General features: G+C 39.7%; 1 protein-coding gene across 3 annotated transcripts in view; it reads left to right on the plus strand.

The window, feature by feature from the left end:
- PDE5A (phosphodiesterase 5A) overlaps positions 1–26,703 on the plus strand; it is a 164,505-nt gene that overhangs the window by 8,862 nt on the left and 128,940 nt on the right. For all 3 annotated transcript variants that reach the window (XM_062199687.1, XM_062199689.1, XM_062199688.1), the window contains exons 2-3: positions 14,285–14,873; positions 23,770–23,859. In XM_062199687.1, the coding sequence (XP_062055671.1) occupies positions 14,289–14,873; positions 23,770–23,859 (675 nt within the window). In that variant the 5' untranslated portion in view covers positions 14,285–14,288. The remainder of the gene's footprint in view (positions 1–14,284; positions 14,874–23,769; positions 23,860–26,703) is intronic.

Genomic DNA, 26,703 nt, shown 5'->3' on the forward strand with positions numbered 1-26,703 from the left:
CAGATAATTTTAGCAGATTTGCACATAAGCTGTCACTCTTCCTTCCCAGTCAGAAAATTTAGTGCACTTTTTGTAATTCTATAATTACTGATTAATTTACATGACTAATGAAAAAAGCATTGAAAGATGAAAGGTTGACATTTTAATAGTAGAGTTGTAAACATGAAAATGCACTGGACTTTATGAATTTTTCAAATACAGCCTGGAAAGTTTTCCTGTGTTTTGTTTGAGCCATCCTAGAAATGCCCCAAAAAGTGACTGCCAAAGGGACTTGAAGTGTAGCTGCCCTTGAGATTCAGGGTGGCATCAAGCTATATTTAGAATTTCCCCCACATAAGTCCCCTTGGATAAAAAAAAAGTCAACTTATTCCCAAATCACCTACAGCAAGGAGCTAAAGCATTGTTTTATGAAGTATTAAAAACATGTTCCAGTCTAGAATCATGGTTATTGAAATATTGCTGTGTTTTCCATCACTGATAACTATTGTATATTTTTTCACATTTGTTGTCAAACAATTTTATTATTGATGTTTCGGGGAAGAAAGTTCCCAATAACTAACTTATTTGAGGGGAAAATTAATTTGTAAGTAATTAATGGAACAACAATAACATACAGTCTTGCATTTATTTTTTCTCAATTAAATGTGCAGTTCCTAATCTTTATGTAGAATTCAGAAAATTTGCCATATCTAATTGTACTTATTGGTGTAGGGAATCCATTTTTTCAGTTTTAATTTCAAAACATAGTAACATTAAATCAATTTTTTTCCATACAAAGTGTTTCTGTAGAGAATGTGGTGCTTTTATATTAGAAACTTAAAACGAAGCAATGGCTGACATCTAGTTATTCCATGTAAGCCCATTGAATAAATACTTTTTATTGAAATAAATATGTTTAAAAAATAGACACCATTTAATTTTCAATTAACTTAAAAATGATAACTATCATTTATTAAACACTGTGTGTCAGACTCCATCTTATCACATTTCCTTTCATTTTCTTAGGGAGCCCTAAGAGGTAAGTAGCCATTATTTCCTTTTTACAAAGCGCGTAAATAATGTACCCAATGTCATATTGTTAGAAATAACTGGACCCAGGGTGGAAGGGTGAGTCTGTTCCACCCTAGGACCCTGAAGAACCACTATGCTATACTGAAAGTCACCATCAATGTTAATGGAAGCAAAGCAAAGATTGAATACTGGGAAGAATGTACTCAGGAAGAGGTTAACGTTTCTCCCAGGGCCTTTTAATATGTAAGCACGTTACTTAATGATGTGCCTGGAGACTTTGCCCAAGTGAGTTTAGTTTCCATATATAATTGTAGAGTATAAAAAGGGGAAAATCTCAAATGACATTTTAAAATAGAGTGGCTGGAAATTTAGGTACTAGGCCATCACAATTTTATTTTTAGTATTAGAACACAAATGTCCCAAGTACAGGATATTTTCAAAGAATATTTAACCTTTGATGCAATTATTTTTGGCCAAAGTGCAAGACACATAAACGAGTTACTCTACAAGTCGGTTTCACCTAATTATATTTCTAACTTGTGGGGTTATTATGTTTATATCAGAATTTTACTTTGTATTGTAAATATTTCTTCTGCTTACTTTTCTAGAAGCCAGTACTCCATAAAACCTAGACAGCATATTATAATTAATTTTCCCTTTCAAGACACTCAAAATGTCAAATATATATTTCAAGGCACTGCTGTCTTTTTCAAGACTCATTTTTTTGAAAAGATGAGTGAATAGTTCACCTCTGGTAGACAGTAGCTTCTGTGACACAGAGACCCTTAAGGACACAGGCATTTCTCTGTGTGTCCCTTTTGCTAATCATTTTTAAAACACTGTTTGGTTTTCATGTCCTAGTTAATACTTCTAGATAGTAGGCATTTGAAAGAAACTGTGACATGTCTAGATTAGTGACAAATTTCTAAAACAGACTCTGAATCCCTGGGATGGAATTATAATCTTGAGTGAAAATGGGAAATTGGAAATTGGGGGATGTTTCATGTGCCAGGTGACACATTGTTTTCAATGAATATTATTGATCAACTTATAAATTTTGAGAGGTGAGTTGACAACTTAAACCTCTTTTTTCTTTTTTTTAAAAAAAAAAAGGTTGATTTATTTGAAAGTCAGAGTTACACACAGAGAGAGAAGGAGAGGCAGAGAGAGAGAGAGAGAAAGAAGGAGTAAGAGAGAATCTTCCATCACCAGTTCACTCCCCAGTTGGCCACAATGGGCCAGAGCTGCACTGATCTGAAGCCAGGAGCCAGGAGCTTCTTCTAGGTCTCCCATGTGGGTGCAGGGGCCCAAGGTGTTGGGCCATCTTCTGCTTTCCCATGCCATAACAGAGAGCTGGATTGGAAGTGGAGCAGCCAAGACTCGAACAGGTGCCTAAATGGGATGTTGTCACTGAAGTCGGCAGTTTTACCCACTATGCCACAGCACTGGCCCCACCTCTTTCAATGGCTGTAAAAAGAGACGCTACCAGTTTGGCAGCATTTAATTTGATGATTAAGTTAATTGAGACTGGCATTTTAAAAAAAAATGCTGCTTTTTATCAGCTCTACAAATATGAACACACAGGATGTGTAGAATGAAAGAAATAGCACTCACTTCAGCCATGTGTGTGATTTTGAGAAACTGTCAAAATCATTGTAAACATTGATGATCATTCACCTTCTGATTTTCCTATGCCCTAGAATTGCCCTCATCTTTCTGTCTCATTCACAAGTGAACTTACCCTTCCAGCTCTGTTACCCAAGACGTCCAGGGTCCCATGCTGGAAAACGCAGCAGCTTGAGTGTTGCTGGATGCTGCACGGCATGGCAACCTCATCTAGAGGGGCTCAGCGCTGTGAAGCCGCCTCCTGAAATTCAATGTGTTAACCATCATTCTTAATGACACTGGTTTTGATCCTAAATCACTATTGCAGGAGCACTTTGAGCTGCAAGAGTCTTCCCTGAAGTCGTAAATTAGGACAATAAATGTGGGATTGTATTCATTGTTTAAAAAGATTTAAGTCACAATTATGACAGGCGCTCATGGCAAGTTTTTTGGAACTTCCATTTGGTTTTATTTCCTGCCGTCTAATTAATCTGAATTTTGTGAGTTCTCTGCTTGCTCGGTGTGGGAAAGGGTGTATTAGTGAGCCTCAGCCCGTATCTGGGGTACAGACACGTGTGAACCCACAGGTGGTAATGGCATTAGTGTCACCTGACTGGAATAACTCTCATCAATGACTCTGGTACCCTTCAGAATTTCTGCAGTTTAAGACATGTTGTAAAAGTTTAAATACAAAAGCAATTTACCGATTTAAAAAAAGGATGTGTACTACAATTCATTTATGAGGTAAGAAAATTTTTTTTGTAATAAAATAAGGTAGGAAATAAGAGACCGGAGAATAATAAAACAGAATTTGGTGAGGAGCCGGGAAGATTTGGATAGGATGTTAGACATCAGGATCCTGTCATTGATTATGCATTCTTGGCATCCATTTTCATTGCGTTTCCCTTGGCCATGGCCTGTTGTCTTTCATTAACAGCCTTGTAAAAGTTAAATCAACTGAAAGACTTCAAGCCGCTGTGCTTTCTGATTGCTCCCAGGTTTGCAGGCTGTTAGCAAGGACGTGCTCAGACAAGCAAGCTCAGAGACTCTAAATTATTAGTGCTTGTAGCAAAGGGGAAAATACCTCAGTGGAGCTTGCCTCTGGTTTTTTCACTCAGATGGCTATGATGTAATTTAACCTTTTTTTTTTTTTTTTTTAAACTCTGAGTCTTTGTAAAGAATGGCAGTTGGAAGTATCTGCTTTGGCTTGGCCGAGGTGTACATCCACAGTGTACACAGTGCATGCTGTTAGCCTACACCCAGACCCTGTTAAGTTCCCTCTGCCATGGGCTTGTTCCACTAGGAACACAAGCTTTTCACCCCCATCCTTTTGCTGAATCTCTGGGCTGAAGTTTGAGGACATGAACAGCAGCGGCTCTTTACCCCAGCCCTCCATCTCCACTGGAATAAGCCCCAAGGGTGCAGGAGAGACAAAGAGCTCACATATGTGGAAGATTCTGATGTGTTTCCATAGGCATTTCCTAAAAAGTGAAGGAGTCTGGAGGCTTCCCATATTTAAAGATGAGAAAGTTGAGGCACAAAACAGGGTTAGGTGAATGGACAGACCTGAGGACTACCTCCTTGGCCTGTTGCTAGTGCAGGCCGCTGTGTGCCGAGCTGTTACCGCAGCAGTCCATTTTTATCACTAAAGAACTCAGAACTCCGGAGGACTTGCGGTTTCTTTACCATCACGTCTGTGTGGTGTTGTAGCTGGAACTAGTTACCTCCTGCTTGCTTGCTTGGTGGTCTCGACTTGACACCATGCTGAAGACAGCAACTTGTACTTCATAAAGAAAATACTTACCTGGTAAGTATTTTCCCTATTTTATCAAGGATGAAATTGGAACTTGGAGGAAGAAAATAGCTCTCCAGGAGTCCCACATTCCATTAGTAGCAAATGCTAAGATTAGAACTCATGACTCTGAATGCTTTGTGTTCTCAAAAATTGTCAGTAAGCAGAGGGTGGGTGTTTGGTGGGGTAGTAAAAGCACCATTTGAGACAGCTGCCTCCAATATCAGAGTGCCTAGGACTGAGTCCTGGCTCTATCCCTAGTTCTAGTTTCCTGCTCACAGACACTGTGCAAAGCAGCAAGGTGATAGCTCAAGGAATTGGATTCTTGCCACCTGTGTGAGAGACATGGCTTGAGTTCCCAGCTCCTGGCTTTGCCTGGCCCAGCCCCAACTGTTGTGGGTATTGGGAGAGTGCACCAGAGGAGGAGAGATCTCTTTGTCAGTTGATTTGTCTTGTCTTTCAAATAAATAAAAAATTTAAATTTCTTTACAAAGAATTTTTAGCAGTTAGCATATCTCCTTCCTGTAAAAAGACTACAGGTTTTGTTTTTGTGGTCCCCCTCCATCCCCCACCCGTAGAATATACGGTGTGGCTTTGAGAGCAAAATAAATGCTTGATTTAAGGAGCAATGTTCTGCTCTAAGAGCAAATTATTAATCCCAGAGCATCAGAAGACCCAGTGATCATACCTAGGGCACAGTGTGGTAGTCCTTTGTGCTCTGTCAGTGATAACATTAGAAACTTGATAGTTTAAGATGCATTAGTGTGCTGCAGAGAACCTACCTTTTCTTTGGTTTTGTGTCACTAAGAATTGCAATTAAGGAAAAAAAAATAGAATGACCACAGTGGCCAGATGAAATGCAGGGCACCAGTTCAATTTGAATTCCTGATACTATTTATGCTATAAAAATTGTTCATGGTTTATTTGAAATTCAGTTTCAGTTGGGTGTCCAGTATTTTTGTTTGTTGACTCCAGCAACCTTAAGACTCGTCTGGAACACATTTATTATACATTCTTTTCAGTGCAGTGCTTTAGATTTTTAAAACATGACCTGCTTTCAGAGAAACAGACATGATGGGACTCAGTTGGGCTTTTTGAAGGGTACTATCTTCAAGAGTCTTTGTTCTTTGAATCTTTTGAGATAGAATTTTTCTCAGTGTGATAATGTGTCATCCTTTCATGGTCTGAATGTGGAGGAAAATTAGAGCGTATGTTTATTGTAGGTGGTCCTGTTCTCTCTCTGCCTTCTCTGCTGGAATTTGGTTTTGACATTCACATTCAGCTAGACATGAGGGAGTGCTTTCTTCCTGATGAGCACTGATGCTGTGGGAATTTATATATTCTTATAGGTCATAGAATCTGCAATAGGAAACTTGGATTTGATTGCTGGCCTTGCCACCAAATAGTAGCATGATTTTCTTCCAGCCACTTAATTCAGCTTCATAATTTAGAGAGTAGAATTGTTAATGCCTACCTCACTAGATTTAAATTAAATGATGCTTCCCCACATAGCATTAATTGAATATTTTTTAAAATCAAGGCAGAGAAGGGAAAATTGAGATCCTGTCCCAGACCATAGAAGTGATTTTTCAAGTCAGATCTACCCCTTGGTTTTCTTGAATCACTTATACTGAACATGTTCACACTCATCTTTTCCATCCTTAGTTGTATACACTTAACTTCATATACCAGCAAAATCCCATATGTGTATAACTTAGCTGCTGAGTGTAATGTGAACTTAAAGTTTGGAGGGGAGAGATCGCTTTACTGTTTGTCTGAGGTTGCTCATTATTTACTGTACCCTTGGCACCCAGCAGAATGTCTCATGGGAATCTTGGCTTTATGGGAATAATTCATTCCAAAGAAAGGACACTTAAAAGTCAATCCTATCCAAATGAAAAAGAAATTAGTGAAAAGATCTTGATTCAGACTTTATCTTGAAACATGGAACCACAGATTTTGAAAATAAATATAGTTTCAATCTAATAGAATTTAAATTATAATGAAAACTCCATGCTAATTATTAGAATAAACAAGTTTCTGGCAAAGCTGTAACCACAAACAAGAGCTTCACTTTATGTTTGGCTTTTGCAGTGGGATCATAAAGGAATTATCTTTCACAAAAATTCTTTTTGAATAAAGAATTGAAGGCTTCAGCTTTTCTAAGGAGCTTTCATTCTTAATAATCAGAGTGTAATTCTTTGAATGTTATTCTTTTCCAGATATTCAGATCTGTCATGTCAATATCCTTACTGAGTTTTCTTTCTTTATTAGTTGGTCTTTCTTTGGTCTTAAACCTTTGTTATCAATTGCTTTGTGTAATATTAGAATGGTTCTTTTTCTACCACCACTTTTAACTACAAGAAAATCTGTATTATATTAGTCTGTTTGGACTGCTATAACAAAATACTTTAGGTTGGGTAATTTATAAACAACAGAAACTTACTGCTCGTGTTCCAGAGGCTGGAAGGTCCAGGATCAAAGTGCCAACAGACTTGATGTTTAGTGAGGGCCTGTTCTTCATGGATGGTACCTTTGATATATCCTCACATGGTAGAAAAGCAAAAGGGTTTAGCAACCCCCCGGCCTCTTTTATAAGGGCATTAATCCTACCCATGAGGCTGAGCTTTCCCAAAGGCCCCACCTCTTGATACCTCTCAATCAAAAAAAGAAAAAGGATAGTTATTAGTCTTAGGAGGAAAGACCCACTTCACACAACAACATAGGTCATACCATGCAAAACTGCAAAGAATGCCTAGAGAGAGAGGTATGAGAGATGGTGTAATTGGATTTGCGGTTGGTTCATAAGTGAAGTTTTGATGTTATGATAATGTGAGTTTTCTTTAGTAGGTATGTAATTACAGGAATTTAGATAATCAATAATGTGGTCATGGGAACTCCTCTTCCATTACTCGGGATTAAAAAAAAAATTCTTGATTAAATGAATGAAAACACTAGGCCAGCTTTTCCTGTGCCATTTAATACTGTTATTCCCTGTAAGAAAATATCTACAAATCAGACATTTATGAGAAAAATTAAACATATTAACCCAAAACAAAGAGTTTTTAAAATTTCTGTTTATTCAAGAGGCAGGCAGGTACACGCGTGCACACACACACACACACTCACATAGAAAGAGCTTCCATCTGTTGATTCACTCCTTAAACGTTCGGCAGCCTTTGTCAAAGTCCAGAGCCAGGAACTCAATCCAGATCTCCCAAGTGGGTGGCAAGAATGGAACCAGCTGCGTCATCATCACTGCTTCCCAAGGTTTGCATTAGCAGGAAGCTGGAGTCAGGAACAGGAGGTGGGAATTGAACCCAGGCACTCAAATGTAGGATGTGGGCCTCATAACTGGTCTCTTAACTGTTACACCAAACACTTGCCCCTAGAGAATGTTTTTAGCACTGAATCTTCTTAAGACATTTACTAGGCACAAAAGGGTGTGTAAGGATGTATTAGCCATGGTCAGTTAGGAAGCTTATATCCAAGGCATGAGGAACATCAATAGCTAAAACAGGATGTTGACTTTGTCTAACAAATATGCCAGCATTCAGATATTCAAATGGCTGCTTCTTTAAAGAGCTATTTATTTATGTATTTAAAAGAGTTACAGAGAAGGAGAAGCAGAGGGAGAGGGCAGGGGAGAGTTCTTTCATCCTCTGGTTCATTCCCCAAATGGCTGCTATGGCCAGAGCTGGACCAGGCCAATGTCAGGAGCCAGGAGCTTCATCTGGGTCTCCACAAGAATGCAGGGTCCCAAGGACTTGAGCCATCTTCCTCAGCTTTACCAGTCAGCAGAGAGCTGGATTTGAAGTGAAGCAGCCGGGATTCGAACTGGTACCCATGTGGCACTACGGGCGGCAGCTTAACCAACTGTGTCACGATGCCAGCCTCTCAAATGACTGTCATCTCTTTTGATGCTTTAGGAGTCTTCATTTATTCATTCAAGAAATATCTACTGGGGCAGGTGTTGTGTTGCAAGCAGTTTAAGCCACTAATTGAGATACCTGGGATCAAGTCTTGGCCTCCACTTCCATTGCCGGCTTCCTGCTAATGCACATGGGAAGCAGAAGATGTTGCCCCATGTACTTGGGTCCCTGCCATCCATGTGGGTGACTCAGATGGAGTTCTTGGCTCCTGCTTTGACCTGGCCTAGCACTACCTATAGTGGGCATTTGGGGAGTCTCTCTCTTCTAAATAAATACATCAATAAATCTTTTAAAAAAAAGAAATATCTACTGAGGGCCTGCGATGTGGTTGGCATTGATTAAGTGCAAGAGGTCAGCGGTAGACAAATAGCACTGGTGAAATTTATATCTTGTCCAACGCCGTGGCTCAACAGGCTAATCCTCCGCCTTGCGGCTCCGGCACACCGGGTTCTAGTCCCGGTCGGGGCACCGATCCTGTCCCGCCTGCCCCTCTTCCAGGCCAGCTCTCTGCTGTGGCCAGGGAGTGCAGTGGAGGATGGCCCAAGTGCTTGGGCCCTGCACCCCAGGGGAGACCAGGATAAGCACCTGGCTCCTTCCATCGGAACAGCGCGGTGTGCCGGCCGCAGCGCGCTACCGCGGCGGCCATTGGAGGGTGAACCAACGGCAAAAGGAAGACCTTTCTCTCTGTCTCTCTCTCACTGTCCACTCTGCCTGTCAAAAAAAAAAAAAAGAAATTTATATCTTGTCCAAGGAGACAGACCATACACCAACAGACTAGTAAACTAGAAAAATAGCAGATGTTGAGAAAGTGTAGGTGGAATGATCAGCAAAGACCTTTCAAAGTGGCATGTGGAAGGAAGCAGCTGCGCAGGTGGAGTGAAAGCATCAAGACGAGGGGCAGTAGGAGCTCCGTGTGCTTGCGGAATGCCGCGAGGCCAGCACAGGAGTGAGGAGTTTACAGAGTGCTAGAGGAGTAAAAGCCTTCAGGTTTTATTCCCGCTTTAATGAGAAGCCAAGTGCTGTAGTTAGGATGCAAGATTTACTTTGCTACAGGGTTACTGTGACCACTTCCACTGTGTGGAGAATGGATGGAAAGCAGCACAAAATCAAAGAGACCAATTAAGCCGGCGCCGCGGCTCACTAGGCTAATCCTCCGCCTTGCAGCGCCGGCACACCGGGTTCTGTCAGGCCAGCTCTCTGCTGTGGCCAGGGAGTGCAGTGGAGGATGACCCAAGTGCTTGGGCCCTGCACCCCATGGGAGACCAGGAGAAGCACCTGGCTCCTGCCATCGGATCGGCGCAGGACGCCTACCGCGGCGGCCATTGGAGGGTGAACCAACAGCAAAAAGGAAGACCTTTCTCTCTCTCTCTCACTGTCCACTCTGCCTGTCAAAAATTAAAAAAAACAAAGAGACCAATTAGGGGGCTGTGGCCAAGATCCAAGTGAAAGATGGTGAGGACCAGACCAGGGCAGTAGTCACGGGAGAAGAAGTGAACAGGTTGGGATAGAGGACTTTTGGGACACGAGTTAATGGAACTTGGCTGCTTGGCTGAATGTGAGAATTGGAGTAAATAAGTTTAGAGAGTTCTTATATGTTTGAGTAACTGGGGAGGTGAAGGTGCTACTTATTACCATGAAGAGAACAGGCAGGGAATGAGACTGGGGAATTTGATGAGTAGGGAATTAGTTCTGTATTCACCATTAAAAAAAAAAAAAAAAAAGATTATTTATTTGGGAAGCTGAGGGGGAGAGAGAGAGGAGATGAGTAGAATGCTCATCTGCTGGATCATTCTGCAAGTGCCTGCAGCAGCTGAGGCTATGCCAGGTCAAAGTTGGGAGCCAGGAACTCAGGAGCAGCCTCCCATGTGGGTGTCAGGATCCCAAGTCCTTGAGCCATCACCTGCTGCCTCCCACATGCTGTGTGTTAGGAGGAAGCTGAAATTGGGGGTGGAATTGGGACTCAAACCCTGGCACTCTGATAAAGGATGCAAGTGTCCCAAACAATGCCTTAACCACTAGGCCATTCACTCAACCTATCACCATTTTATTTATTTAGACATCCACACAGTTGTCACGTGGCTTAATTAAAATAACTTAAAAGGAGTGGTGGGCATTTAACTTGGCTATTGAAATGATGGTTAAGGTTGTCCGTTCCTCCATCCAGAGTACTTGAGTTCAGTACTTTTCTATGACTCCTGACTGCAGCTTCCTGCTAATGCGCACCCTGGCTGAAATAACTGGGTCCCTGCCACCCACCTGGGAGATGTATATGGTCATACCAGTTCCCAGCACCGGCCCTGGCCCAATCCTGCTATCGTAAGCATTTGGGGAGTAATCCAGTAGATAGGCTCTCTCTGTCTCTGTCTTTGCCTTTTAAATAAATATAAAAATTTGCTTATAATTTTTAATTAAAATTGTAATTTAAATTATATAATATTAATATATATTATATAGTATATGTATTATATCTGTTTAAATTTTAAAACTATAAAGGATATCTTCATTTTCCATTGAGAAGGCAAGAGATACATTTGGGCCAAGTCTTAGATTTGTTTTTGAAATAACTCAAATTCCTATTTCATACTGATGCAACAATTTAGTTACATGTATATATTTAAAATCACACCAGATATGTTAAACACACTACTTTTCTCCTGACGTTTCACAAATCAATTCTTTTTTTTTTTTTATTTGAAAGAACAAGAGAGAGAAAGAGATCTTCCATCTGCTGCTGGTTCACTCCCCAAATGGTTGCAACAGTGGGGGCTTGGCCAAGCCAAAGAAGCCAGGAATCTGGAACTCCATCCTTGTCTCTGGCAGTGGCTTAACCTGCTATGCCACAACCCCAGCCCCTAACAAATCAATTCTGTTGAAAACCTTCCCTTTCATTTCTGTCAGCTTTACATGTATTTTTGATGTTGATGTCTTAGCCACAACTAGTACAATTTTGGGAGTTACATAGACATTTCCCACAGTTTGTCACCCTCATTTCTAGTCATGTTTTTGAAGTACAACTTCATTTTGATCAATGCATGTTGTCCTCATGGGGAATTTATCCTAAGCCACAGAATGTAGTTATAAAACATGAGAACAGTTATATATATATATATATATATATATTTTTTTTTTTTTTAAATCTGTGTAGAGAAATCCTTGTAATCTGTGCACTGTTATTTTCTTTTGTAGTCCAAATTTTTAACATCTCTTTCCTATAAAGTCAGACAATTCATAAGACCAATGAAGCTATTTCTTTTAAATTACATAGAGGATTTAAAATTTTGTAATTGACAAATACTGTACATATTTATGGTACATAACATGGTGCTCTGATACATGTATTTTTTTAAATAAAGATTTATTTACTTATTTGAGAAGCAGAGCTAGAGAAAGGTCTTCCGTCCACTGGTTCATGCCCTCTGCAGTGACCAGAGCTGGGTTGATCTGAAGCCAGGAGTCGGGAGCTTATTCCAAGTCTCCCACGCAGATGCAGAGGCCCAAGGACTTGGGCCATCCTCCACTATTTTCCCAGGCTATTAACAGAGAGCTGGATCAGAAGTGGAGCAGCTCATATGGGAGCCTATATGGGATGCCAGCATCACAGGCAGAGGTTTAACCTACTACTTCACAGAGCCGCCCTGTATGTATGTATCTTAAGCTAATTAACATCCACATTACATCACATACTTTTCCTTTCATGTGTATGTGATGAAGGCACTTGAAGTTGACTGTCAGTATTTTTCAAGTATACCGTCCCTTGTTATTAATTGTAGTTACCGTGTGGTACAAGTGATCTCTTGGACTTATTTCCCCTAACTGAAATTTTACATCTTTGACAAAGTTTTCTAAAGAGGTCTCTAGAAGATTTTTATAATTATATCCAACATTGAAATTATGAGGTAATGTCCTCTTTTTATTTTGACCCTAACGTTTCAGATGTGATTAACAAATAACACATCATTGTTTAAAATAACTAAGGGAATGTCTCATAAATGTAAAACTCAGAAATAAGCAGTTGCTTCATTTCTGTTTCCACATCTTCTATTTTCATTTAGTAAATCATGGCGATCACACATGTCATTATGTATAACTGTTTTTAATGTCTGTCTTGCATTCATTGCGTAAATGTACTGTGATATAGTTACCCTTCTATTGGTAGTATTGTTGATTTTTATCTTTGCTATATCAAACAATACCACAGATAATTACTCTTATATTTCCTTTGCCACGTGTGTAAAAATCTCTGGAACAAACTATAGATGCATTTTAAAATTTTAGATATTGCCTACTTGCCTTTGTGATAGCAATTTTTACTATAACCCAAAAGATGGGAGAGTGACAATATTTCTACACTCTCTCCAAAATCATATATTGCCAAGCCTTTTAGTTCTGACCATTTGTTTGGTAAAGACAATCATGCCATTGTAGATTGTGACACTCATATTATAAGCAAATTGTTTTAAACATTATCAGTGCCAGCAAATTTTTATGTTTTGAAGGTAAGTTTTAGTTGTGGAAAAAGCCCAGTCTCATCAGAAGATGGATAATGAAGTTAGCTGTTATCCTAGGATTTTGGGGTTTTATTTTATTTGTATATTCATTTTGAGAGAAGGGATTAGTTAAAAAAAAGAAAACAAGATTTGACTTTTAGATAAAACTGATGTTTTGGGAGCAAGCATTGTGGTGAAGTGGGTTAAGCCACTTGGCACAGGGTCATCTCACATTGCAGTGCCTGTTTTTGAGTCCCAGCTATTCTGTTTCAGATCCAGCTTCCTACTAATACATCGTGGGAGGCAGCAGATGATGGCTTAAGTGCTTGGGCCCCTGCCACCCATGTGGGAGACCTTGATGGAGTTCCAGGTTGCTAACTTCATTCTGGTCTAGCCCTGGCTGTTGCAGGCATCTGGGCAGTGAACAAGCAGATGGAAGATATCTCCCCCCTGTCTCTCTACCTCCCTCTGTGTGTTTGTGTGTTGAGAGAGAGAGAGACAGAGACAAAGACTCGACCTTTTGAGTATAGAAAATAAATAAGCATTAAAAAACTGTTATTTTTTTCTTTGGTTATAAATCGTCTCAAAAGTACATTTCAAAAGAAGAGTTCCAAAAATGTCTGAAGTAATGGCACTATTAATTGGTGTACTAGAACAGCAGTCCAAGGGAAATTATTTGAAATGAACAACACTCATTTGGATTGTGTGTGGTCTGGTATGTTTGTTTTAAAGAATCACCCACTGTGAAGGGCTTAGCTCAAACAGATTTCTTTCATAGGATGGTACCTTAAAAACCAATAATCCCAGTTTTCTTGGACAGCATTGTTAACTTAGGTGATGCTTATTTTGAACTTTTTCCTTTATATAAGGACTAGAAGAAATCATTTTGCCATTAAATAACAAGCATTATCAGGAGAATATTTACAGAAGTTTATTATCTTTCTATACACTGGATCAAATTCCTTATATTTTCCATTTCTCCTTTTAAATCTTATTTTTGCAATATAGATATAAAATTATGCATATTAGCAAGCCAAATTTAGAGAAATATTGTTTATAGTGTTCAAATATTTTAACTTCAGAGCAAGTTGTGTTAAACATCAAATGAGCATCCATATATATGTTTTCTTAAGACAATTGTGAAATTTAATGTCTTTTATTTTGAAATAAACTAATTTTGAGAGAAGCCGGCTTGAAGCTTGATATGTTGCAAATAAGATATCTAAATTATTATATATGTTGAAGTTAGACTTTATTAAGATTTTCATTGAAGCAATTGTCCTCTATAGTTCTTCAGAATACAACTGTCTGTCTTAAATAAACCGTCTTGTTTTTATTTTCTGTGACAAATCCAATTATTATCTGGTCCGTTTCCTGCAACAGGATTTGTAGCAGCTCTCAGGGGGAGCTGTCTTCCCCCTCCAGTGTCTCATGTGTCTGCATGTTTTGTTCTGCAGAGAAATGGTCAATGCATGGTTTGCTGAGAGAGTCCACACCATCCCTGTGTGCAAGGAAGGCGTCAGAGGCCACCCCGAATCTTGCTCTTGCCCCTTGCAGCAGACTCCTCGTGCTGACAGCAGCGCTCCAGGAACACCTACCAGGAAAATCTCTGCATCTGAATTTGACCGGCCCCTTAGACCCATTGTAGTCAAGGATTCTGAGGGCACCGTGAGCTTCCTCTCTGACTCGGAAAAGAAGGAACAGATGCCTCTAACCCCTCCGAGGTTTGAGCATGATGAAGGGGACCAGTGCTCAAGACTCTTGGAATTAGTGAAAGACATTTCCAGTCATTTGGATGTCACAGCCTTGTGTCACAAAATCTTCTTGCATATCCATGGACTCATCTCCGCTGACCGCTACTCCCTGTTCCTTGTCTGTGAGGACAGCTCCAACGACAAGTTTCTTATCAGCCGCCTCTTTGATGTGGCTGAAGGATCAACACTGGAGGAAGCTTCCAATAACTGTATCCGCTTAGAATGGAACAAAGGCATTGTGGGCCATGTGGCAGCACTGGGTGAGCCCTTGAACATCAAAGATGCCTATGAGGTAAACAGGGGATCAGGGAGTGGAGGCTGGCAGTGGGGAGGGAATGTGTCTTGGGCGTTGGACAACAATTGTGGTAGGAAGGTTGGAAAGTGAAGTGTAATGATTGTATACTTATTTAAGCCTGGACTGTATAATAACTTCTGTCCCTTTTAAATGCCAGCATTTCTTCTCTGGTGGTTCAAAGACATGGGCCTCAGCAAAATCTTTTTATTCTCCTTAATGGTAATTTAAAATAACTCATCTAATAATTGTATCCTTTCATTCATCTAAGCCCTGTACATAGCCCTATCTGTGTTATCTGGATATGAACCTCTGAGGATTTTGCTGAGATTCTAAAACAATCCATAGTCTTTTCGCATTCATTCACTCATTCATTTAATCGGTTCATTTCATTTATTCCTTCCAAGTCCCATTGATACCAAGGTCCAGTTTTCTTTCCCTTGTCTTCTCATCTGTTTCTTTTTAAACAAATAAACATGGATGCCATTTAAAGGTGGAAATTATTGCTTAAAATATTTTATTGGAAAGATTTGATGTTTCTCCTACTTCTGCTACAATGATACCTCAGTCTTTATGTACTTACAGATTACACTGTAAGACTCTTCAAATTTCCCATTTAAAATTATGCTTTTTAATAATAGAACTGTGATTTTGAAATAAACCATCTCAAGTGAATGGCATTTATGTTATGAGGAACTGTATAGCATTCTTGATAAAACAAATGTTATAGCATCTGGTACACTATAAAGCCTCAGTAGTAACTCTGATCTCCTTTGTGTAGTTTGAAGGATCACAGGTGTTTCTTTCACCCCTGAATTTCTGGTGCCTGGTCCAGTGTCTGGCATACAATCTGTTCTTAATATTGGTTGAATGAAAATAATAGAAGATGCGATAGATAATAGACATTAAGGAAAACATGGTAGGGTTCAGAGAGTCAGGATGTGACATCTAGATGGGCAGGTAGAGATAGATTTCTTTGCAGAAGCAATGCTTGTTGTGGACCCTGGAAAATACACAACACTGGGGCCGGCACTGTGGTACAGCAGGTTAATGCCCTGACCTGAAGCGCTGGCATCCCATGTGGGTGCCGATTCGAGACCCGGCTGTTCCACTTCCGATCCATCTCTCTGCTGTGGCCTGGAAAAGCAGTAGAAGATGGCCCAAGTCCTTGGGCCCCTGCACCCACGTGGGAGACTGGGAGGAAGCTCCTGGCTCCTGGCTTTGGATCGGTGCAGCTCTGGCTGTTGTGACCATCTGGGGAGTGAACCAGCAGATGGAAGACCTTTCTTTCTCTCTGCCTCTCCTTCTCTCTCTGTGTAACTCTGACTTTCAAATAAATAAAGAAATCTTAAAAAAAAATAAAATACACATTTTGATAAGTTGAGATGTGTCCATGTGAGATCAAGATGTAAAGAGAAGGTTTGAAGAGGAGATGGGGAATTGGGACAATGGAAATGGCTGGGTGAGAGCATAGGGATTGAATAACCATGGTAGCAAGACCAGAAAACCATTGGGATCTTGAATGCTGAGCTGAGAAATAGATATTTTCATATCCAAGAGGAACATATTAGCCAGATTTTCATGGCTGCATCAAAAGCTGACTAACATGAGAGGTTTATTAAGCTGCTTTTTGTAGGTTCAAGGAGACATCTTCATCAGTTGAGTTCTGAAGTGGGCTCTTTGGGCTGCGTCACATTGGTTGACAGTAGGATTTCCAGTGGAAGGAAGAGCTCACATCTTCACACAGGAAGTGAGAGGGCAAATCTGGGGTCAGACCCAGGCTTCCTTAATAAGTCACTCTAGCAAGAACCAGGAGACCATTATTTCTTTTTGAAGATAATGCCCTCAATGACCCAGACACCGCTCATCAGGCCTCACTTCCTATAGGTTTCACACCACACCCCTGTACTGAGTGGGACTGAGTCTCAAGTACATGGACCCTTGAGGAACAGACCACATCCAAACCATACCAAGAAGTAACTGAAGATGTTTTGGAAAGTGGTCTACGGCTGTAACACCCTGAACACGTCTGATCCATCTGATTTCAGAAGCTAAGCAGGATCAGGCCTGGTTAGTACTTGGATGGGAGACTAGTATGATTTAAATGGTGCTTTAGAAACATGAATTTTATAATAGTCATTAAATGAATTATAGGGGGAAAATCCTAGAAGCTGGGAGGGTGGAGGAGAAGTTTAATAGTTTAACTTTTGAGAAAGCAAGGATCTGAACCAGGACCCTGAAGATCAAAAGGAGAGGATAGATTTCAGGTGAAAAAGTTAAATCTGCTGAACTTGCCAGCTGATAACAGCTGGAAATAAAGGGAAAAGAGGACTCCGGGCTGCTCGAGATTTTGAAGTGAATGAGTAATGGATCTGGTGAGGGATCCTGGGGGCATGGACTCGGGTGTGAGATGTTCTGTCACAATGCCTTCTGTATGAACAGTTGATTCAATTCTGATTCTCTGTGCAACATGTTCCAGTTCTCATGGAGCTATCTCCATGACCTCTCAGAGCTCTGGAATAACGTCACACTGTAGGCTCCAACAGGGAATTAAGGACCCAGCCAAAGGATTGCTGCCAAATTTGCACAAGTCCCTTCCTGATAAGCTTGGTTTCTGCTTTTCAGTGGCTCTCAAGTCCCAAGTACTGTAGGAACATAGATACTCTTCAGCTTTGTTGAGAAAGCCTTTGTTTTGTCACTGTGGTGCTATGTGTATCCAACCCTGAGAATTCTTCATTTACATCATTTTATTTAACCTGTTTGTGGTCTTTAATTTATTTTTATTTTTTAAAAACTTAATTTGAAGGCAGAGAGACAGAGACTGATAACGATCTTCTATCCACTAGCTTATTCCAGAAATGCTCACAATTGTCTGGGCTGGGCCAAGCTAAAGCCAGGAGCCAGGAATTCAATTCAGGTCTCCTATGTGGCTGGCAGGACCTAAGTACTTGAACCATTGCCTGCTACCTCCTAGGGTCTAAATTAGCAGGAAGTTGGAACCAGAAGTGGAGCCAGGACTTGAACCTAGGCAGTCCAATACGGATTGACCGTATCACAAATAGCGTTGTAACCTCCATGCTGAATGTCCACTTTTGCTTGCCATCTTTAAGTGCATTTGACAGTATTATTACTAAACTTATTTATTACTTGTATTTTATTTGAAAATCAAGAGAGAAATCTTCCGTACACTACTTCACCCTCCAAATGCCCTCAACAGCCAGGGCTGTTCCAGACCAAAGCCAAGAGTCCAGAACTCATCTCCCATGTGGGTGGCAGGAATCCAAGTACTTGGGCCATCGGCTGCTGCCTCCCAGGTTGTGTGTTATCAGGAAGCTGGGATTGGAAGCACAGCCAGGACAGGGACCCAGTCGCTTGGATCTGAGACGCATGTGTCTCAAGTGGCATCTTGTCTGGTGTGCCACATGCCTACCCCGACAGAGTACTTTTTGTTTTGCAGCTGCTAGTGATTTGCTTTCTGTACTGCTGTCTAATACAGCCAGTGTCCTTGATTTGCCCTGCTCCCAGTGTGAAGCTCTTGAGCCTGTGGATTCCTTATGTTGCTGCTTCACTCTGGGTACCCTGGATCTGTGTTGATGGTGACCTTGTTGAAGTTATTCATGTTCCAAGAATTTCATTAAAAATTGTAGGCGTTGATCTGTGACCTAATTTATGTTGGTATTAGCAAAAGTCAGTTGGTTAACAGATTATAACTCAGCATTACTCATAATTTGAATAAACAAAAAACTGGTTCATAGCCTTTTGTGAAAGTAGTCAGAATATGGAAATACATTCTAATATTTTCTGAGTCCTACCTCTATAAACCTACATCTGTAAAAATGATCCTCTGTAACAATATTCCTTAAGGTATGTGACCAACAGAATACTTTGGGAAAAAAAGATTTATTTATTTAAAAGGCAAAGTAACAGAGAGGGACAGACAGAAAAAGAGAGTCCATCCACTGGCTCATGCCCCAAATGGCCACAATGGCTAAGAAGGGCCAGGCCAAAGCCAGGAGCCTGGAATTCCATGCAAGTCTCCCACATGGATAGCAGGGGTCCAAGACCTTGGGCCATATTCTGCTGCTTTCCCAGGCACATTTGCAGGGAGCTGGATTTGAAGCAGAGTAGCCAGGACTCAAACAGGTGCTCTGATACGGGATGCCGGCATCACAGGCAGCGGCTTAACCCACTGTGCCACAATGCCAGCCCCAACCACAGAACAATTTAAAAAGTTGTAATGGAACAGGGGAATATCAAGAAGTGGCTCTGGAAAATAATAATGCTTACATTAATATTACTACTAATAAAAATTATACTGTCAGGTAAATTAATTGAAAGAAGTTATGAACATTTGACTCACTTTTTAAAACTTTGTAACAGAAAATGATACAAAATGACACAGACTGGAAAAATGCAATTATTTTAATGCTGATATAATTAATATTCCTAATTTTAAAGTGTGAGACAAGGTATAAGACAGCTTCACCCAGTGATTCTCAACTAGACCACAGATACCAGTGAAAAGGTCAGTTGGTGCTTGCTGCCTGAACCATGGTGTTCAGTGACACTTCGGCATCAGCCAGTCATCCATGAAGTTTCTTTGAATGTGACATAGCATTTATTAATACGATAGTAAGACATTTATTAATAAGAACATGGAAGATATGAACACATAGTAAAAAGATATAAAGTTGTTAGCAAGAAGATACATAATCAGGGTCAGGTGCTGTGGTATAGCAGGTTAAACTGCTGGCTGCAATGCTAGCACCCTACTTGGGTGCCTGGTTCAAGTTCCCAGCTGCTCCACTTCCAATCCAGATCCCTGCTAATGCACCTGGGAAAGCAGCTCAGGATGGCCCAAGTGCTTAAGCCCCTGCCACCCATGCGGGACACCCAGATTGAGTTCTAGGCTCTTGGCTTTGCTCTGGCCCCATCCTGGCTGTTGCAGCCATTTGGGGAGTGAACCAGCAGATGGAAGATCTCTCTCCATCTCTCACACTCTCTGTAACTCTGCCTTTCAGAAAATAAATATTTTAAAAAAGAAGATACAGAATCAGAATAATAATGTGTTAGTGTTTTCCTTCTGAATGAAAACAAGATGTCCTGTAATACCTACACACCACATTATCCTGAACCCCTGTTGGCTGTCCTGGAGAAGTCTTAAGCTTCCCCAACATTTCCTTAAGCATTTGGGTTGTCAAAACACCCTTTCCTCCCAAGTCAGCTGGAATGCAAAACCTAGGTGCTTCTGTTTCCACAGGACTGCCACTCCATGTGTACCATGATTTCTCCAGAAAACACTCGGAGGCCTTGTAGAAGGGCCTCATGGCCACTGTGTAGTCTTCGCCACTTAGCTGCTATTCCTCCCAGCAGCACTTTGTCTCTGTCTTTCTTTGTCCAAAGAAACAAAATTTTCCCCTTTTCTCATTCTGCAGGATCATTTCTAAAGAAATAGGAACTCTCTCAAGTGAATTCCTGCTGAATAAAATGATTTCTGAAATGAATTTTGGAAGACAAAAAGAACACTAGCAACTGTTTTAATTTAGATAAATCTAATCCACCATGGAGCATTTGTGCCCTGGGGAAACAATTTGGGAACTGCTGTGTCAGTGCTTGTCCGAGGGTCTAATCACTTTTAGGCATTATCTTAAAAAAGAACACTCTTTGGAAGAAAATGAGCCTTGTAATTTACCAAGACCTATGTGGTATTTCTTTTTATTGTTTTTTTTTTTATTTAATACAACTCAAACAAAAAATTTGCAAGACCAGATAAGGAAGCTTCCATATTCTCCTTACCCATATTGTCCACTGGTTTATCTTTTGCTCCATTTATCTTATCATTTTTTTCTCTTCTTCTTGTTCTCTCCCTAGTACTTATAAATAATATATGTATATAACATTTCTGAGTCATTTAATAAATATTAGATATGTTTTGTTAACATTTTGTAGCAAGAATGTTCTCTTCTATTAAAAGTACCAAAATCAGAATATTTTACATTGATCCAATATGATTATCTAATCAGATACAATGCTATTATTTCACAGTGCATATTCAAATGGCATTCTTTTTCTTCTTCTTTTCTCTATTGAGAGTTTCTCCAAAAATTTAAAAATAATCTTCCTTGTTCTTTCTGTATTTACTCAAGTATTCAAATCAGCTTCTAAGCTCTTTATTCTGTAGACTCTACTATGTTTCCCTTCAGACTGTATAACATTACTTAATACTTCTTGTAGTTGTCTGGTAGTAAAACATTCTCTTTTAGTTTATCTGAAAATACCACAATTTTATTTGTATTCTTGATGGACATTTTCACTGAATGAACCACTTAGAGCTGACAATAATTTTCTTTCAGTGCCTTCAAAGAATGTTTCCCTTTTTTTCTGCTCTTCATTTTTCTCTTGAGAGGTCAGTCAGTCATGCTTTATTTCATTTCTGCCTTAAATGTTTCACTCTATATTTTGTTTTTACACCAGTTGTATAAGCTTAAGGTTTCCACTAACTTGGGAAAATTTATTGTTCCAATACCTTTAAACACTTTTCAATTCTGTCTCTCCACACACACACACACACACACACATATGCATGTGCACACATACAAGTGTATATACACTTGATATTGTCTAAGAAAATACCAAGATTGTGTTAGCTTTCACATTTTTTTCCTCCCAGCACTTCTGAATGGATAATATCTGTTGATTATAGCCCTTTCTTGTGCTTTTTGTGATGTGCTGTGAAATCTCATCAACCTTCCATTTTACACATTATGCTTTTATGGTCTGGAATTTCTCTTTGGCTATTTCAATAGTTTTTCCTTTCTTTGCAGAAATTTCCACCTGTTCATTATTACCCTATTTTTCTTTAAGTTTTTAGTTGCATTTATAATAGCTGCTCTAAATTCCTTACCTGTTACAACATCTCAATTGCCTTCGAGTCATTGTCTATTGACTTCTTTTTCTCTTCACAGTGGGTTGCATTTTCCTTTTTCTTTACTAGTAATTTCTCATTGTATGTTAAACACTGTGTATCTTTTTTAAACTTTATTTAACAAATATAAATTTCCAAAGTACAGCTTATAGATTATAGTGGCTTTCCCCCCTAATTTCCCTCCCACCCACAACCCTCCCATCTCCCGCTCCCTCTGCCATTCCAGTCACATCAAGATCATTTTCAATTATCTTTATATACAGAAGATCAGTTTAGTATATATTAAATAAAGATTTCATCAGTTTGCACCCACACAGAAACACAAAGTGTAAAATACTGTTTGAGTACTAGTTATAGCATAAATTCACATAGTACAATACATTAAGGATAGAGATCCCAGATGAGGCGTAAGTGCACAGTGACTCCTATTGTTGACTTAACAAATAGACACTCTTGTTTATGGCGTCAGTAATCACCGTAGGCTCTTATCATGAGTTTCCAAGGCTATGGAAGCCTTTTGAGTTCGCTAACTCCGACAAGGTCATAGTCAAAGTGGAAGTTCTCTCCTCCCTTCAGAGAAAGGTACCTCCTTCTTTGTGAGATCCCAGTAGAAAGAAAGGGCCATTGATTTCTATCATTTTGTAACTTTTCTTGTGAAATTACCTTGAAAGCCAAGTTTGTCCCTCTCAGGGGAAAATTGGCCTCATTTCTGACCCCAATTGATGGAATCTAATGTAATCACCTACTTCATTCACAGCTTTGGCTTTGAGTGACTTTAGACTAATTGAAAAAAAAAAAAAAAAGCTAAGACCTTCAAAAGATGAGGATGTTCCAATGCGGATGTTCCATATTCTCTGGAGGGAATTCCAAATGCAGAGGTTTGGAGGCAGCCTTGCTGTTACTAGGTTGAGTGTTTTACTTCCCAAGGCTCTTGCTTTGAAGGGAAAATACCCATTTATATGTATATGTTCTGAGATGTGTGTTTTACCATTCTGATCTTACCTCAGATACTTGTATCTCTATGTTTATTTCCTCTACTAGTTCCCACCCTCAACCCAAAAGATTTGCTTTCCACTATACTAAATTCACAGTGATCACATCTGATAACTGTATATCACTTGTTGACCAGTTCCCTCCTTTATTTCACAAATGCTTTGAGTTTCTGTGCTAAGTATTGGGAATTCAGTAATCAACAACAAAATCCTTCTGAGCTGAGAGCCTAATTTTACATCTTCCCATTCTAAAATATAATGGAAAGTTTCTTTTTACTTTTCTTTCTTTAACCCACATTTAGAACTTTTATAGCTTTCAAAAGCCCTCTATGATGATGTTGATGATGATTAGATGTACATAATGTACTTTGCAAAATTGAAAAGATTAAGGAATTCGTTACAATCTGAGTCAATGTCTCTTTTTTTATAGATACAAAAAAAAAAAAAAAAAGCCTTTTAATTCCTGTGAACACCTGAACTGAAAGTACAGAATAGTGAGGAAATATAAAAGCAACTACTTAAAGAAAGTCACCTAATGGAAAGGTCATTTTGGAGGTAGAAGGTTTTTAGAAAAGTTGTGGAGCACAAATGTTTGTCTTGAGAAGGCACAGTAAAATCAGGGAGTGAGATGGAGACAGGCAAATTGCTCTAAAGAGGTGGAGAGATGCCACTTTTTCCTGAATTTATGTAAGGCTGTCTAAAAGAGGTTAATGTTTTGAATTTCTTTTATTTCTTTACATTTGTTCAAGTCTGTGTTTGGTTCTCATAAACGCTAGCTGCTAAAAGAGAAAAAAACAGATTTATCATTGTCAAAAATTATGTATACCTACATGATTTGATGCCTTTCACAATGATAAAATTGTTACTCAGAGTAACAAGGTAAGTCAAAGGTTAGATTTCTCTAATCTAATAAATCTGAAGGATCAAATCAATCTTTGAACCAGTCAGTCATTAAATTGAATTTCTTTTTCCTTACTAGGATCCTCGGTTCAATGCAGAAGTTGACCAAATTACAGGCTACAAGACACAAAGTATTCTTTGTATGCCAATTAAGAATCATAGGGAAGAGGTAAGCCAATTTTCCATTTTATAAAAAGGCATTTGGAAATTTTTTTTTCTCTGAAAAAAATTATTTACTTTGCAGGTATCTGAAATAATACTATGGTGACAAGGTAGCTGTGAGTTATGTAAACGTTCTCATTGATGTTTCTTATATGACCTTTGGTTATGAGGTTGAACCTTGACCAGCTTTACTGTGGCCTTTGAAAAAGTCCTGTACATGTCATATCTTACCCCCCTCTTTCCCTAGAGGCCTTTTGCTTTCTGAAAATATGTGATTATGTCTGTGATTCGAAATTAATTTATTCCACATTATATCCAAACTGTCTGAATCATACTCATTTCATAAATAGTCATCTACTTTCAATAGTCACTAGCTGATTTATTTGGATTTAAATTAAAGTCTTGAAGAGATGGAAATTGTGGTGAATTCCAATTGTTTAATTTCAGTATGAAATTATAACTACCAAATGATAATATGTTGGCCTACATTTTACCTAGAAGATTGGGATTCTGTTGGTACTGAGTTCTATCTTCATTTTACAGTTATTTGAAAAAAAGTTAACTCATTATCAATTAAACTTAATGTTTCAATTGCACATTCTGAACATTGGCTCTGCATTACAATTAACTGGAAAATTCTACAAGATTACAAATTGTATGTCAGGGTTCTCCAGAGAAGCAGAATTAGTAGGATATATATAGCTATACAAGTGTCCCAAAAGTTTGTGGAAGGGCAGGTGTTTGGCCTAGGGGTTATGGTGCTGCTTGGAATGCCTGCATTGCCTATCAGAGTACCTGGGTTCAAATCCTGGCTTCACTTGGGATTTTAGCTTCCTGCTAATTCACATCCTGGGAAGGTAGCAGGTGATGGCTCACACATACCTGAGTCCCTACCACCCACATGGGAGACCTGGATTGAGTTCCCAGTTTCTGGCTTTAAATTGGCCCAGCCCCAGCTATTATAAGCATTTGAAGAATTAACCAGCAAAAAGGAGCATGCTTTTCTCTCTCTCATGCTCTCTTTCTCTCTCTCTCTCTGCCTCTCCAATAACTAAAATAAGTAATTTTTAAGTTTGTGGAAAATAAATTTTAGTACAAAAGATTTTGAAAGCTGGGTATAGTTTTTGCATAATAGACATTTCCATGAACTTTTTAAAAAAGATGTATTTATTTATTTGAAGGGCAGAGTACAGAGAGGCAGAAGCAGAGGCAGAGAGAGAGAGCAAGAGAGAGAGAGGTCTTCCATCCAGTGGTTCTCTCCCCAAATGGCCAAAATGGCCAGAGTTAGGCCAATCCAAAGCCAGGAGCCAGGAGCTTCTACTAGGTCTCCTACACTGGTACAGGGGCACAAAGACCTGGGCCATCTTCTGCTGCTTTTCCAGGCCATAGCAGGGAGCTGGATCAGAAGTAGAACAGCAGGGACTTGAACCAGTGCCCATATGGGATGCTGGCACTGCAGGTGGCAGCTTTACCTGCTATGCCACAGTGCCGGCCCCTCCATGAACCTTTTGAAGACTGCTTTTATGTGTGGATTTCAAAAAATTTTGCACTAAAATAAACATCTTGTAATTCCGTTTTCCTTAAACCTTTTGGAGTACAATCATATAAGAGGGGATTTATTATTGGAATTGACTCTTGCAATTACAGAAGCTAATGAGTTCCATGGTCTTCTGCCTTTAAGTCGGAGATCCAGGAATGCGAATGGGGTGATCACTCTGAACCCTAAGGCCAGGAAAGCTGGGGGAAGCTGCTGGTGTTAGTCCCAGACTCCAAAGCTGAGAAGTGCTGATGCTTGTGGACAGGAGCAAGTAGAAGCCTCAGCTCCAGAACAGATAGTGAATTTATTCTTTCTCTGCCTTTTTGTTCTATCCAGGCCCTCAGTAGATTGAATAAAATGTCTACCCACTCTCCTGAGAGTGAACCTCTCATGCTACTGCTTTAAATGCTGTTCTCTTCCAGAAACAACGTTTCTCCAGCTAATTATTCCTTAACCCAAGTGCATTAGTCAGCTTTGTGTTAACATGGTGAAATACCTGAGGCAGTTAGCTTTGTAAGGCAGTTTATTTAGATCACAATCTTGGGGGTTCAAGAGCCTGGTGCCTGCATCCGCTCAGTTCTAGTCAGGACCTCATAATAAATGGCAGCTGATGAGTGGCAAAGAATGTATAGAAGGAAGGTTCCCATGACAAGCCAGGAAGCAGAGAAAGCGGGGTGATGCTGGACTTGTTCCTTTTAAAACAGTCCTCTTGGGAGGGCCAGCAAGGGCTTTGCCCAAGTACTGCTTTCCAAGAGCACACCCCCTGTGACTTAAACACCAAGCTTCCAATCACAGTGGGCCCTTTGGGGACGCTTAGTCCATATCCAAACCATAGGTGAGCTGAAAATTAATCATAACACCAATTAGATCAGAATCTCTAAAGACAGGATCTGGATACTAATATATTTTAAAAGCTCCCCAAGTAATTCTAAAGTATAACTGCGGTTGAGATATACTGCTACTCTAAGTGAAAACAAATGACTGTACATTATAATCACCTGGGAGTATTTGCAAACTCTTATGCCCAGGCTTTAACTTAAATAAGAACCTCTGGGACTGAGATCCAGGTATGAGCATTTTTAAAAATTCCCAAGTGATTTCAGTGTACAGCCAGTGTGGAAAACCACTTTCCTTCCTCTTATAATTATAGTCTCCAATGTAACAGTGGCTGGATGACTGTATTTCACTTTCATTATGATGCAAAAATGATAGACATTCAGTAGAAACCATGCTTTCATTTTGATCTTTTCCTGTGTGGAGTAAGATACTCTCTTGCAGAGCTGTGCAGCAGCTGCACACCCCATCAGCCGCACG

Source organism: Lepus europaeus, chromosome 8 (assembly GCF_033115175.1).
Source record: "Lepus europaeus isolate LE1 chromosome 8, mLepTim1.pri, whole genome shotgun sequence".
In the NCBI taxonomy this organism is placed as follows: domain Eukaryota; kingdom Metazoa; phylum Chordata; class Mammalia; order Lagomorpha; family Leporidae; genus Lepus; species Lepus europaeus.